Consider the following 12,838-nt stretch of genomic DNA (forward strand, 5'->3'; position numbering starts at 1 on the left):
CACCCCATTAGAGAGCTGGTGGGATTTCAACATAATTGTATTCGGAAATGTGTTTGAGTGTATTAGTAGCTCTGGTTGGTAGTTAGGCTGTTGGTTTGAGCCCTGAGCTTGGCAATTTGGTTGCAAACATTTCACCGCCATTCGAGGAGACATTGTCAGTGCGTTTTGAATGCTCGTCTGTCAGAACACAGGTCTTTAAACACCTTTTTATTCGTCTGAATGTTGTTTGTTCAGATATTTATGACTCATGGTCTGATTTCGGACTGTAATAATAAGTGTTTTATCATAGACAATGTTGATAGAGGCAGTCTCCCACTGTGATGGATGCAGTAAAAGGAGATATAGAGCCTATTAGAATACATGGCAAGCATTGGCTCGACTGAAGGGGCAGTCCTTTCTCTGCAAAGCAGCCAATCCGCTGCTGACGTTAGCCTGCAAAAAAAAAACCTGAAATGCTTTAGCCCAAATGCAGGGCAGCACTCAAGGCAATCCAGAGTGCAATTCAGAAATGGAAGACAGACATGCACTCTTGAGTTCCATTATCTAATAGTGCCACTAATGATCGCTATGTGCTTAAATGGTTCTTAATCTCTGGATCACTGATCAGAACATAAGCAGACCAATCAAAGGTTGCCTTTCTTGGTAAATTGTAATAAATTACAACACTGCAGCATCAACATTTGAAATATGGAACAAATACAATTTTAGCAGTTTTTAACTTGTTTCACCTGTGGCTACATCACTTAAATAGACCACAGATGTCACAGATGTTGACAGTATTAACACAAGTTAATGATAGTTATGATTATGAGGATCATCATGCTTGAAGCCCTAGAAAGAGTGCAGAGAAGAACAAAAACGATAAAGAGTCTGGAGGCTAAACTGTACAATGCCAATTGCTAAGGAACTAGGCATGTTTAACCTAATCTAGAGAAGGTTCAGGGGAGACATGATAGATACCTCCCAATAGAAGCAATGGGTGGAAGATCTTCAGAGGGAGATTCAACCCGGAAACGAGGGATTACCTGACAGTGAGAACAATTAATCAAAGGAGCAGCTTGCCTCACAGAGTTGCGGGGACTCCATCGCTAGAGGTTTTCAAGAACAGATTGGACAACCGTTTGTCTCAGTTGATATAAGAACCCCTGCCTTGAACAGATGGTTGGACCTAGAACACCCACAAGGTTCCTTCCAGCCAGCCCTAAGATTCTATGAATTATTATTTGCAGTTTAATTACTTAGTTTTAAATTAATCGTTTTAAAAGACCAGTCTCTAAAGTCTAAGCAAAATTACTTTATTGAAAGATTTGAGCTTTCAGAGATAATTATTTCTGTTTATAGAACTGTGGGTTACAAACTTTTTACAAAAGTTGTTAATAACAACTGGGTTCTGCAAAGAAATGAAATGAAGCTGGAAAGAAAAGCTAGCTGGGCAAATGAGCACTTGCTGGCACTTGCTGGGGCAGCTGAAGCTGCCTGAGTCATGGCAAGCAGTCTCTCACAGGCATGTAGCTCTGGGACTGCTTGCCACTTTACAAGGCAGGTGGGCAGGGGGCCAAAATTCTCAGACGGGAAAGACAGAGGTGGGTGTGGAGAGTTGGAAACAATCCCTTTTCTTACTGAGTTTCTGGGCTGGGAGGGAGAACGTTTGGAATGGTTTGGACTGAAATGGCTACCTGCAATTCCTGATTAACAACCACAACAAAGAATGATGGGATTGCTGCTGTCAGGTGGCATGGTCACTTGATGTCTCACTTTATGACATACCAACTTAAAATGGCAATCCCAGTCCTAATTGTGGTCATATGTTGAGGAATACCTGTATTATTTTGTATAAAAATCCGTGGATCAGGACATGCAACAATAACCTTAAGAAAGGGGCAGAAATGAACCAGACTTCCTAAACTTGCACAAAAGGGGGGGAAAACATATAAGAAACTACCAAGCAGTTAAAAGGGAGAGAAATCATCTCTAAGAAATCCAGCAGATTTTAAATGTGATTTCTTTGAAGAAATTGGCTGCACATCCTCTCCCTCAATGGATTACTGTCCATTCAGCTTTCACTGTTTTCAAGGAAGATCTATCTCACAGTTTAAAACACCATAAACTTACTGACCCTTGACCCAAACCAACATAAATCTATTCATAGGTCTAGTTGTCCAGTCTTGGCAGTTCTCATATAAGCAATCTTCTTCCTCGTTTTCCTTTCCTTTAGCATTCCGATTGTAAAGTCTTCTTCTGGCTTCCATTCTTTTCTCCTTTCCCAGGTAAAGCATCCACAATCTTATCCAGTGCTTGGAAGTTCAGGGAATACATCTAAAAATTAATAGTGGTAAAAGAAATTGTTGTTACAATCCTGGCTCTTGTTTTAGTAACAACTTTATCAGTCATTCTTCAGGGAAAAAGAGTAATCACAAAGAAACCATACTATGTCCACATCATTTGGAGATGACGGAGAGCTTCTGCTGGACCTAGAGCTAATGCTGAAGTGCCATAGTGCTTATGCACACCCCAATCACATTTACCCACTGGGTAATTGAGTTGGTAGCAGATGGTCAAAAGAAAGGCAGGACCTTGGCCACAAAGGAGAGGGATTTTAACCACATTGTACCTTGATGATTTGGTTTCCCACCTATTTTGAAAAGAAAAAGAAAGATAGGCAAGAACAGCAAAAAAAAAAGGGTGGTGGATATGACTTACCCTTCGTCTCAGGTAGACCAAAGTTATAATGGAGAGGAAGGCAACAAGAAAAAATAGTAACAGGCCAAATATTGTCTCAGTTGGTGCAGAGGGCAAGCTGGCAAGCTGGGCACTGGCTGCAAGACAAAAGTATATTAAATAAATCAGACTGGGGGGAAAACAGAGTGGATCAAAAACTGATAAACTCAAAAATCCATCTTAGCTTAGTAGGTGCATATTGTATCACATGGAAAATCAATTATCTGAACTCAATTATTTGTAGTAAAATGGCAGCTACTGGATGAGATGTAAACAATGCCATTCAGAACTGAATTGCATACATTTTGTAGTCAGCAAATTAAGATTATCCTGGTGAGAGCAAAGCTGTTTTTTAATTTGATGGGAATGGTCACAATGTTTTGTTGGACAAAACAAAATATAGAAGTACCATATATATCCAGATAAAAGTTGTGTCCCGTTTATTTAGCAACAAGTCTCACGATATTACATACGGATATATTCCTGGTTATAGAATTGTACTTTTTGCTTTTGTGGCTCTTAGGATCCTCCTTCCTTCCAAATCAACTGCAATTAGTGACTTGATTTGAAAAAAATAAGGTACAAATAAGATTAATGCTCCACTGTGTAAACTAAGAGAATAAGATAGAAATCTCAGTCACGGCTACCTTAGTCGCTTTATCGCTATTGCTGTGCTCTTTGATGCCCTCAAATGCTAACTGGAGTTATGGATCACTAAAGGCTGCCTAGAGAACTAGATCATTTTGGAACAGTAAGTGAATTGATTAAAATCAAAGGTCTGGTTGCACTCCAGGTATCCTTTAGGCCTGCTTTGGTTGCCTTTATGAGTGCGGAGAGACTGATTAATTCTTCTGGGCCTCTGAAACTTTCAGTCCCTTTAACCACTGCACTTTTCTGAGTAGACGGTCTGAATTTTATGACACCACCATTCCAATCTACAAGCCCACAGCTGAGGCACCACAAGGTTTAGCCTAGCTGTGCTTTTCAATCTCTGCGTAAAATTTTTAAGGGAGATCACCCAGAGACTTGAAACAATATGCAATTAATAATCAGATGCCAACTACTCCTTCTTACGTTGAAAGCAAGGGAGACAATTTATAACAAATTGTCTTGAACAGTTAATAGACTGTGTAACAAACTATGGGTTGAACCCAGTAGACTGGATATCTCAGTGGTGGGTAGCTAATCTGCTGAATAAATTGAATGCAATGTCTGTCCCAAGTCACTTTGGGGGCCTGTTGTTGGAACCGTCAGATTGTGTGTGACACTTAATCCCCCCCAATAAAAACAAAAGCTTCACTGGGGTTTGAGTCGGACAAGAAGTAGTAATTGGATCGCTTAATTTTAACAAGGTCATTGTCATCTATACTCTCAGGCCAGTAGATGCTGCTGAATTGCAACTCCCAATAGTTTTATCCAGGCTGGCCAATGGGGAAGAGCAGTGCAATTCAGTACCTTTGAAGGCAGGGAGTCGAGCTCCAATTTCCAAGGCGACAGAATTGTTCCCCTCCCCACCCTCCGCCCGGGTCCCCGCCTGAAAAGGAAATGAGCTCAGGATTTCTCCCCCTCCGCCTTCGCGCGGGGGGCTTTGTTCTCCCGAAGCCCGAGCATGAAGCGTGTGAGGGGGAAATAAAGGGAACGGCGGCGTTGCTCTCCAGCCCTCTTCCCGGCTCTCCTTTGTTTCAGCGGGAGAGGAAGGAGCGTCGAAGAAATTGACAGCGGCCCCGCCCGGCGTATGTTGGGAAGGCGCCAGGGCCCATCCAGCGCTGGGGCGATGTGGTTCCAGCCAGCTACCCCATCCTGGCCCCACTTCGCTCCTCCCTTTGGGGCGAGCAGCGAGGGAAGCTGCTGCTGCAGCGGTTGTTTCCGTTCCTCTCGTCGGCGGCTCCCGCAAGTGAAAGAGCCGAGGCGGGGCTTGGGGCTGCGGCTGCACGAGCCGCGGCCTCTCTCTCTCTCTTCTCCCTTTTCCACCGGTGGCTGGGCGCATAAAGCGGAGGCGAGGCCGCCACCAGCGCCGGACGATCTAGCTCGCCCTCCTTAGTCACCTGCCGAGGCGATGGCTTTGCCTGGCCGGGTTGGGGGAAAAGGCTCCGAGCTTTGTTTCGGAGAAAGGTTGCGGACCGAGCACCGACCGGGGTAGGGATGACGTCAGCGGTTCGTGGCTGGAACCCGTCCAGGTCACGTTCCCCGCTTGAAGAAGCGTCTGCCAGCCCAGCAAGACTGGGAAATCTTGCGGTAGAATTTCTCTGTGGGGCTCAGGGATAGGCTGCACTTGTGTCGTCTGGGTCAGACTATTGCAGGACGTTAGATCCGAACCTGCTTCTTCTGGGGGGTAACCGGGAAACTCTGCTAATTCAAAAGCAGGGTGTAAGACTGAGGGAACTGGGCGATATGATCTTGTGCGCAGGGGCCACTGCGCTACGTTCTTGTTTGTTTTCAAGCCCAGTTTGTGGGCTTGCCTTCAAAGCCTGGGTCTCCGGTTCTACAGAGGAATTATTGAGTCTGTCATCTGCACCTCTGTCACTGTCTGGTTTGGTTCTGCAACCCAACAGGACAGACACAGAGGATAATTAGGACTGCAGAAAAAAACAATTACTACCAACCTGCCTTCAATCGAGGATCTGTATTCTGCACGAGTCAAAAATATTTACAGACCCCTCATCCCAGACGTAAACTGTTTCAACTCCTTCCCTCAAAACGACGCTATAGAGCACTGCACACCAGAACAACTAGACACAAGGACAGTTTTTTCCCGAAAGCCATCACTCTGCTAAACAAATAATTCCCTCAACACTGTTCAACTGTTTACAAAGTCTGCACTACTATTACTATTAATCTTCTCATAACTCCTTATCGCCCATCCCCTCCCACTTGTGACTGTATGACTGTAACTTTTATCGCTTGTATCCTTACGATTTATATTGACTGATTCCTAGTATGATTTGATTATTGTACCCTATGACCTGCAATTTGATTATTTGATTATTGTACCCTATGACTATCACTAAGTGTTGTACCTTATGATTCTTGATGAATGTATTTTTTTCTTTTATGTATAGTGAGAGTATTTGCACCAAGACAAATTCCTTGTGTGTCCAATCACCCTTGGCCAATAGAGAATTCTATTCTATTTGTACTTTTCTGTGGTTTCTGAGCTTCATAGGAGATCTTTCAATCTTTTTGCTATCTGAATTAGGGTAGCTGGTAGGGAGAGGTGGGGGTTACTTTTGAATGCTGTTTCCAAACAACTTCTTGGAATGCATAATACCAGAAGAAGTTACTATTTTCTCCAAGCTTCTGTTAAGCTGGCCCCATGCTGAAGGTTTTACTCTCTTGTCAAGCATAAACATGTGAGCTGTTGTGATCCATATAATTTAGAGTGAAATATGCATTTCTGCAATTAAAGAAACAAAGAATACCTGCAATTTCCAGGTGATACTGCACCGATCCCAGCTTCCCCTCTGGACCGTGGGCGCTGCATTCCCAGATGCCTGCATCCCTTGATGACACCTGGTGGAATTCCTGGATTGGGCCCCATTTCACGGGCCTACTGGAATCAGACTGAGAGCTGTTGCTGGATTCCAAGTCCAGCCACTTCCATTGAAAATGCTCTTTTCCTGTGCAGTAGCTGAGGTTACAGATGAGGACCAAGTGAGAACCTTCAGGAATTCTTGGCCCAACAGTGCTGGTAATAACTGAAAGAAAGCAAGGAAACAGAAATCACTAATCCCCTCTCCCTCTCACCTTCCTCCTACAGCATTAAGTTAAATTACTCAAACTGCAACACTGAGACCTGGGTCTATGTAAAGAATTATACTATTATGTATTATTCCCATACTCAACAACCCTAAGTTAGACTGAGGAAGAATGACTAGTCTAAAGCCATAAAATAAGCTTCTATAGCCAGGGGTAGGATTCAATTTTTTAACAATCTGTTCTGTGGGTGTGGCTTAGGTGATGGGCACGGCTTGGTGGTCATGTTATTGGCATGACTCAATATCACTCACATCGAGGCACGCATCTCCTCACCTGGCTTCTCATGACTGTGGGGATGCAACAGTCGTAAGTGTGAAAAATGGTCATAAGTCACTTTTTTCAGTGCCATTGTAACTTTGATCACTCCACACAAGCAAAGTACCAGCAAAGGAAGGGAAAAAAACTCCAGAGAAGTTTCTGAGACAGGAAGATTAGTCCTGCCAAGAGGTTAAGGGTTAACGGAGAAGCAGTTTCTGTAAGCAACACCAGAATGTTTCCTTCCTTCCTTCCTTACAGGATTAGGCCAATAATTTCTTCTAACAACCGGTTCTCCAAACCACTTAGAATGTTAACCAGTTCTAGCGAATAGGTGCAAACTGGTAGAATCCCACCCCTGTCTATAACTAAGAACAGATTTGAACCTGGATCTCTTCAGTCCTAGCCCAACTTTGTAGCTACCACACTACACTGGCTGTCTGAATTTAGTTTCAGGTTGTTCACCCTATCTGGTTTAATATCACGTTCTTCCTTGATGATATGGAGTAGAAGTATGCTAGATGTCAACAGCATACTGGTGAAACTCTCCTCCAACTCCTGCCAGCAACTGGGCCGCATAAACAAGCAAAGCTCCATCCATAGGATGCAGGCAGCACACAACCACATGCCCTCTGGTCCGTGGAAAAACCTTTCTCCATGGAACTGGTTCCTGGTGCCCAAAAGGTTGGGGGCCACTGCTCTAGACGATATCATGAACCTTCCCAATAATATGAACATTTTCAACATCCTAGGAGGCAAGTGGAACCCTGTGGGACTCATTCATCCATTTATGAATGGCCATTATTTTGATGTCTGTAATTCTCTTTAATTTCTCTTGGACTTCTATAGTTATTATTTTATTGTTCAAATTTTTTTTGTTCCTAACGTTTTTCCTGCAAGTGCAGGACGTGCTTTTTAAAAAATTGATTAAAAGAAGTGCTTAGAATGCAGTTTTGCAGGCTAACTCTGCCCACAGTCTGGAGTTTGATCCTGACGAGACTCGAGGTTGACTCAACTTTCCATCCTTCTGAAGTCAATAAAATGAGGACCCAGATTGTTGGGTGCAATATGCTGATTCTGTAAACCATCCATAGAGTGCTATAAAGCACTGTGGGGGGGTATATAAGTCTAAGCGCTATTGTTATTGCTATGCATTGGTTGTGCAAGAAATTGACTGATTGGCTTGTCCCTTGACCCTGACTGGCTGAGAAAGAATGACTGGCAGCCCAAAGTCACCCAGATGGCTTTCACGCCTAAAGCAAAACTAGAACTCACAGTCTCCTGCGAGATTTAAGTCTCCTGTGAGAACTCTCTTTCTCAACTCCATCCTCAAAACCCATTTTCCCAGAAGCAGAAAAAAAATCAAGCCAGGCAAACATTTAAAAAGTAGTAATGTTTCTAGTAAAAGTAACTAGAAAACTGGAATCATAGGTATTAACTTCTACAGAACTGAAAGCTCTACGTGCAAAGGAGAGGGTAAGGCACGAATTTAGAAGTGTGTGAAAACAACCCAGCATCATGCCTGCCCACCACCAGGCTCAGTACCACCAAATATGTCAGAGTTTCCATTCATTGTGGTTGAGTCTCAGATAAATAATCATAGAATATCAACCTGCAATTTTTTTCTCTGGATAAGCAATCCTTCCTGTTCTCCCCCGCCCCGCCCTCCCGCTCCTGGTTCAGTTCTGTCTGATTCTCAGAAATAGCCTGGATAAGTTTCTTGGCAAAGTTTTTCACAAGTGGTTTGCCATTGCCTCCTTCCTAGGGCTGAGACAAAATGATTGGCCCAAAGTCACTGAGCCGGCTTCTGCCAAAGGTAGGATTAGAACTCACAGTTGGAAGGGACCTTGTAGGTCATCTAGTCCAACCTGCCGCCCAAGGGGGAGACCCTACACCATTTCTGACAAATGGCAGTCCAATCTCTTCTTGAAAGTCTCAACTGACGGCGCTCCCACAACTTCCAAGGGAAAGCTGTTCTATTGGTTGGTTGTTCTCACTTCAGAAAGTTTCTCCTTATTTCCAGGTTCAATCTGCCCTTGTTCAGTTTCCATCCATTATTCCTTGTCTGGCCTACAGGAGCTTTAGAAAATAGCTTCACCCCTTCCTTTCTGTGGCAGCCCCTCAAATATTGGAAGACTGCTATCATGTCTCCCTTGGTCCTTCTCTTTACTGGACTACCCAAGCCCAGTTCCTGTAACCGTTCTTTGTATGTTTTAATCTCCAGTCCCCTAATCATCCTGGTTGCTCTTCTCTGCACTTTTTCTCAACATCTTTTTTATAATGTGGTGAACAATGCAAGCATTTTAAAAAGTTTAAGGGAAGCTCTTTACTATATAACTCTGGAGCAAAATTATAGAATCTGTGGATAGATTTCAGATCAATGAATTTATATGAAAAAAATATAACTGATCTTCAGCTAAATTTTAGTTTGTCATGTCATAATGTATATAGGCAACAAAGTAATGTATTGCCCATAGACTCCAAAACTGTTAACATCAATAAATCCAACTATCTAAAATGATTATACCTTTAAAAAGAATATTGTGTTATTCATTTAATGGAGTAATAAAGTATATGTACTGCTATATTATTATGTATCTGTTGTTTTTAATCTTTTGATACCTGCATTTGAGCATAATTGGTTTCCCTCCATAACTATGTATTTTATTTCATGCATTAAAATACATCTTTCTGAGAAGAACTCTAGGTCTCACTCAACTCTCAGAATAGTCCATGAGAGAAAAAGGTGAAGAGTTTTGTTCTATAACTATTCTGACAGAGTTTAAGTCTACAAGTCTTTTGATCTGCTTGCCTCACCTATTACTCTCTGGATACATTGGCCATCAATTCCATCTTTCCAGATAGTCTGGTTAATAGCTGGGAATGATAGGAGACAGCCTATTCAATTATCCCGAAGTGGTAAGTATTCTGGTGTTCCATGCTTCCAGTTCAAATTTCTTTCAGGGTCCTGGGAGGTAGGATGGATTATGTTTCCCTAACTTTCAGGGGAAATCCCTTAAAAGAAGAAAGGCCCTGCTACAAGTTTGTTCCTCACCTGCCATCACTGCCAGAGTGACATTCTGAATTATAGTAACCCCTTGGATGGTGATCTTGCAGAGATACTGGCCTGCATCATTTAATCCAACAGATGGGAGATGAAGAGTGAAATCTTGACGGTTTTCATAACTGGAAGTGGGCTTGGCCTTCAGTTCTCTCCCTGCCATGTATCCCCATTGGATGGCCACCCCTGAAATTCCATATTTCCTGGGATTGGAATTCAGGACACAGGGCAAATGAGCATCAGATCCAGCTGCTATATAGATGACAGAGTGGGCTTGCTCAGTAAATCCTATAGAGGAGATAATAAAAATAACACACTTTTTTTAGTGGTGGGATACCAGAAGGTGCAAAAATGAGTGATAGCTAGAATTCAGTGCACAATGGTCTTTCTGACTCATTCAAGCACACTAAGAAAGAGAGAGAAATAAGCATGTTTTTACTGATGCTGTTTCTTCCCCACTCGCCCAAGGAGAAGAAACGTGAGAAAAGGGAAGATGAGATGAGAAGATGGATCTCACCTATAACTTGCAAGTTGTGTCTGACTGCAATTATCTCTCCATCTGCAAAGGTGAGTTGGCAAACCCAGTGCCCGGTGTCACTACTGACTGATTCAGTGATAAGCAGGGTTTGACCCATAGGATGAAGCCTGTAGGAGGTGCGAACGAGGACATTTCTGTGGAACCAGAGGATGTTGGTAGGATTTCCTGGGTGGCTGGAGTTGCAGTTTAGCCTGACCGATTCAGACTCAATTAGAGGACGAGAAGGGTGAGCAGTGACTGTTAAGAAAAGGAAAATTGTGTAGTAATATTCATAGACACTTTGATCCCTAGCCTATGGGACTATTGATATATTGATTGTCAGGCACTCTACCAGCCCAGTTTTGATACTGTTAAATGGATAGCTCTTACAGGAAAAAAAAATGCTGAACATAACAAGGTAAAGATGGTGGGGACTTTCATGTTCTTCATAGTCTTAGTTACCTTACTGCTTCTATTCAATGGGGGACATGAATCACTTTGAAATGTTGAATCCCATAGATGCATGCGGCTTCACAATTGCTGTTTGCTTAGCATCCAAGGATTCTTAGCATCCAAGAATCCAAGCTTTTAAAGGTTTCCAGCCAGATCCAGATTCAGGCTTCATCTTTGTAAGAGTCTCCATTCCCCTCGGAGAGGGTTACTTTTATCTTTGAGCAACTATCCCATCCACCTACCTGACACCACACCAAGCTCCACCAGGCAGTGCCAGTCCTCTTTCCCACGTCTCACTCGTGCCTCATAGGTTCCTGCATCTTCCATCAGCAAAGGCTTAATCTGGAGTGAAAAATTCCCCTTAAGAAAGCCAGTGTCCCAGACAGTTACTCGGCGCATCATGGAATGGGACAGACTCTTAAGCCCACTGGGCTTCACCTCGAGCACCAAATGACGTTTCATGGAAGAACTGCTCACAAAGAAAAAAGGGAAGGGAAATGGGGAAAGGAAAAAGTGGAACATTAAACAGAAGTGCCACTAATCCACTCGGCCCTCCATTCCAAACTAAATAAAACGGGGTCATTTTGTCTTACCTGCCTCCATGCCGCACCCAGTAAACCTCTAATCCTTTGTACAGGTGCCTCAAGTTGTCTTTCACCGTCTGGGGACTCAGGTAGCAAGGAAGGGTCACCCGTGTGCCTTCCTCACCCCACACCCTGTACTTCTCTCCTGTTAAATAAAGGTATATTTCTGGCTGCAGGAAGATTATTGATGCAACGCAAAACAAAAGGCATGAAAATAACTCAGCTCTGAGCCCAAACAAGATAAAGGAGTCTGAAAGAAGACTCGGGGGGGACAATCTGTGTTTGGCTTTAAAACATGGAAGCCGTAGCTAGATAATAGCATATTAGGCAACAAGGGCTCAAATGCAAGGAACTGATACAAAACAATTAATGCAGATTTTCTTTCCCCTCCTCCCCTGCCCTCATGGTATAGAAAGAACTCTACCTGCCCTATCTTACCATTGGTCACCTGCAGAATGAAAGCAAGAGTGCAGAAAAGCAGGACGAGAGTCATCCTGGCATCCGAGAGAAAAGGGAGTCCTCCGGCCCCCTCAGCCCCTCGCCAATTGGACTGGCTTTGAATGGGGGTGTTGGATTCACCTGGTTTGCACAAGAGATTCAGACAAAGGTAGGAAAGATGAATTTCTGATCAAAGGACACTAAAGGTTGCCCTTATATTGCAGATGGGCTATTGGTTTCCTGATTGCATTGAAGTGAACGTCACAGACGAGAAATTAGCCCCAATTTTTTTTAAAAAAAGCAAAAAAACAAAAACATATGCAGGAAGGCAGAATGGTTCTGAAAGCACTCTTCAATGGAAACTGTTTCTTTCTCATTCTCTCTGCTGGTTAATGATCACAATAACATTTTTCTTTCTCTTTCAGTCCACTCATTAACTATTGTTTTTGCTTGCAGTGGAAAATATATAAGGGCTAATTTCTCAGGAAGTACCCTTGGTGTATTTTTCTTTGAAGTGTTGAAGTTTTCCCCTTTCTGATATTTTTATTCTTGACTTTCTTTGAAGTAATAAAAATAGTAATATCTGGAGACATCAGAAGAAAAGAGAAAGAACTGAAGAAAATCTCAAAATACAGTGACCTGCACGTAGAAGTAGAATGGCTGTGGCAAAAGAAAGCAAAAATAGTACCAATAATAACCGGTGCTTTGGGTGCAACCCTAAAAAAACTGGAGCAGCCCTTGAAAACCATTGGCATTGACAAAATCACCACCAGTGAATTGCAGAGGGCAGCTTTACTCAGAACAGCTCACATTCTGCGACAATACCTTTTAACACCATCAACCATAGCAACATCTGATTATCCCAAGTCCTTGGAAAGAACTTGATAGGTGAATAAAAATGCCAAATCCAGTCTAAACATCTGGCAGACTGTGTAATGAACTGTAATTCATGATGTTCAAAGTGCTTCTTACTTAACACACGAAGACAGATCCCCAAATTTGCTTCCCATAGCAAGGGGCAAATGGAGTCCCTCCAATTAAAGTGGCCTTAAGTGT

General features: G+C 42.9%; 1 protein-coding gene across 1 annotated transcript; it reads right to left on the bottom strand.

The window, feature by feature from the left end:
- Nucleotides 1-630: 630 nt before the first annotated feature.
- Nucleotides 631-12,148, bottom strand: LAG3 (lymphocyte activating 3). Its single transcript, XM_026713263.2, has 8 exons — nt 11,783-12,148; nt 11,354-11,489; nt 11,003-11,229; nt 10,308-10,565; nt 9,785-10,078; nt 6,138-6,413; nt 2,701-2,816; nt 631-2,316 (listed from the first exon to the last, which is right to left on the bottom strand). Exons 1-8 carry the CDS (start codon nt 11,835-11,837, stop codon nt 2,212-2,214), a joined length of 1,467 nt encoding a protein of 488 aa, XP_026569048.1. The 5' UTR covers nt 11,838-12,148; the 3' UTR covers nt 631-2,211.
- Nucleotides 12,149-12,838: the final 690 nt, after the last annotated feature.

Source organism: Pseudonaja textilis, chromosome 2 (genome assembly GCF_049901715.1).
Source record: "Pseudonaja textilis isolate UNSWEBS1 chromosome 2, rPseTex1.2, whole genome shotgun sequence".
Taxonomy (NCBI): domain Eukaryota; kingdom Metazoa; phylum Chordata; class Lepidosauria; order Squamata; family Elapidae; genus Pseudonaja; species Pseudonaja textilis.

Coding starts and splice junctions, on each gene's coding strand:
- LAG3 (XM_026713263.2), bottom strand. CDS start 11,837: ATGACTCTCGTCCTGCTTTTCTGCACTCTTGCTTTCATTCTGCAGGTG. Junction 10,079..10,307: donor ACACAACTTGCAAGTTATAG/GTGAGATCCATC, acceptor TCTCCTCTATAG/GATTTACTGAGCAAGCCCAC. Junction 6,414..9,784: donor CACTCTGGCAGTGATGGCAG/GTGAGGAACAAA, acceptor GCTTTCTTTCAG/TTATTACCAGCACTGTTGGG.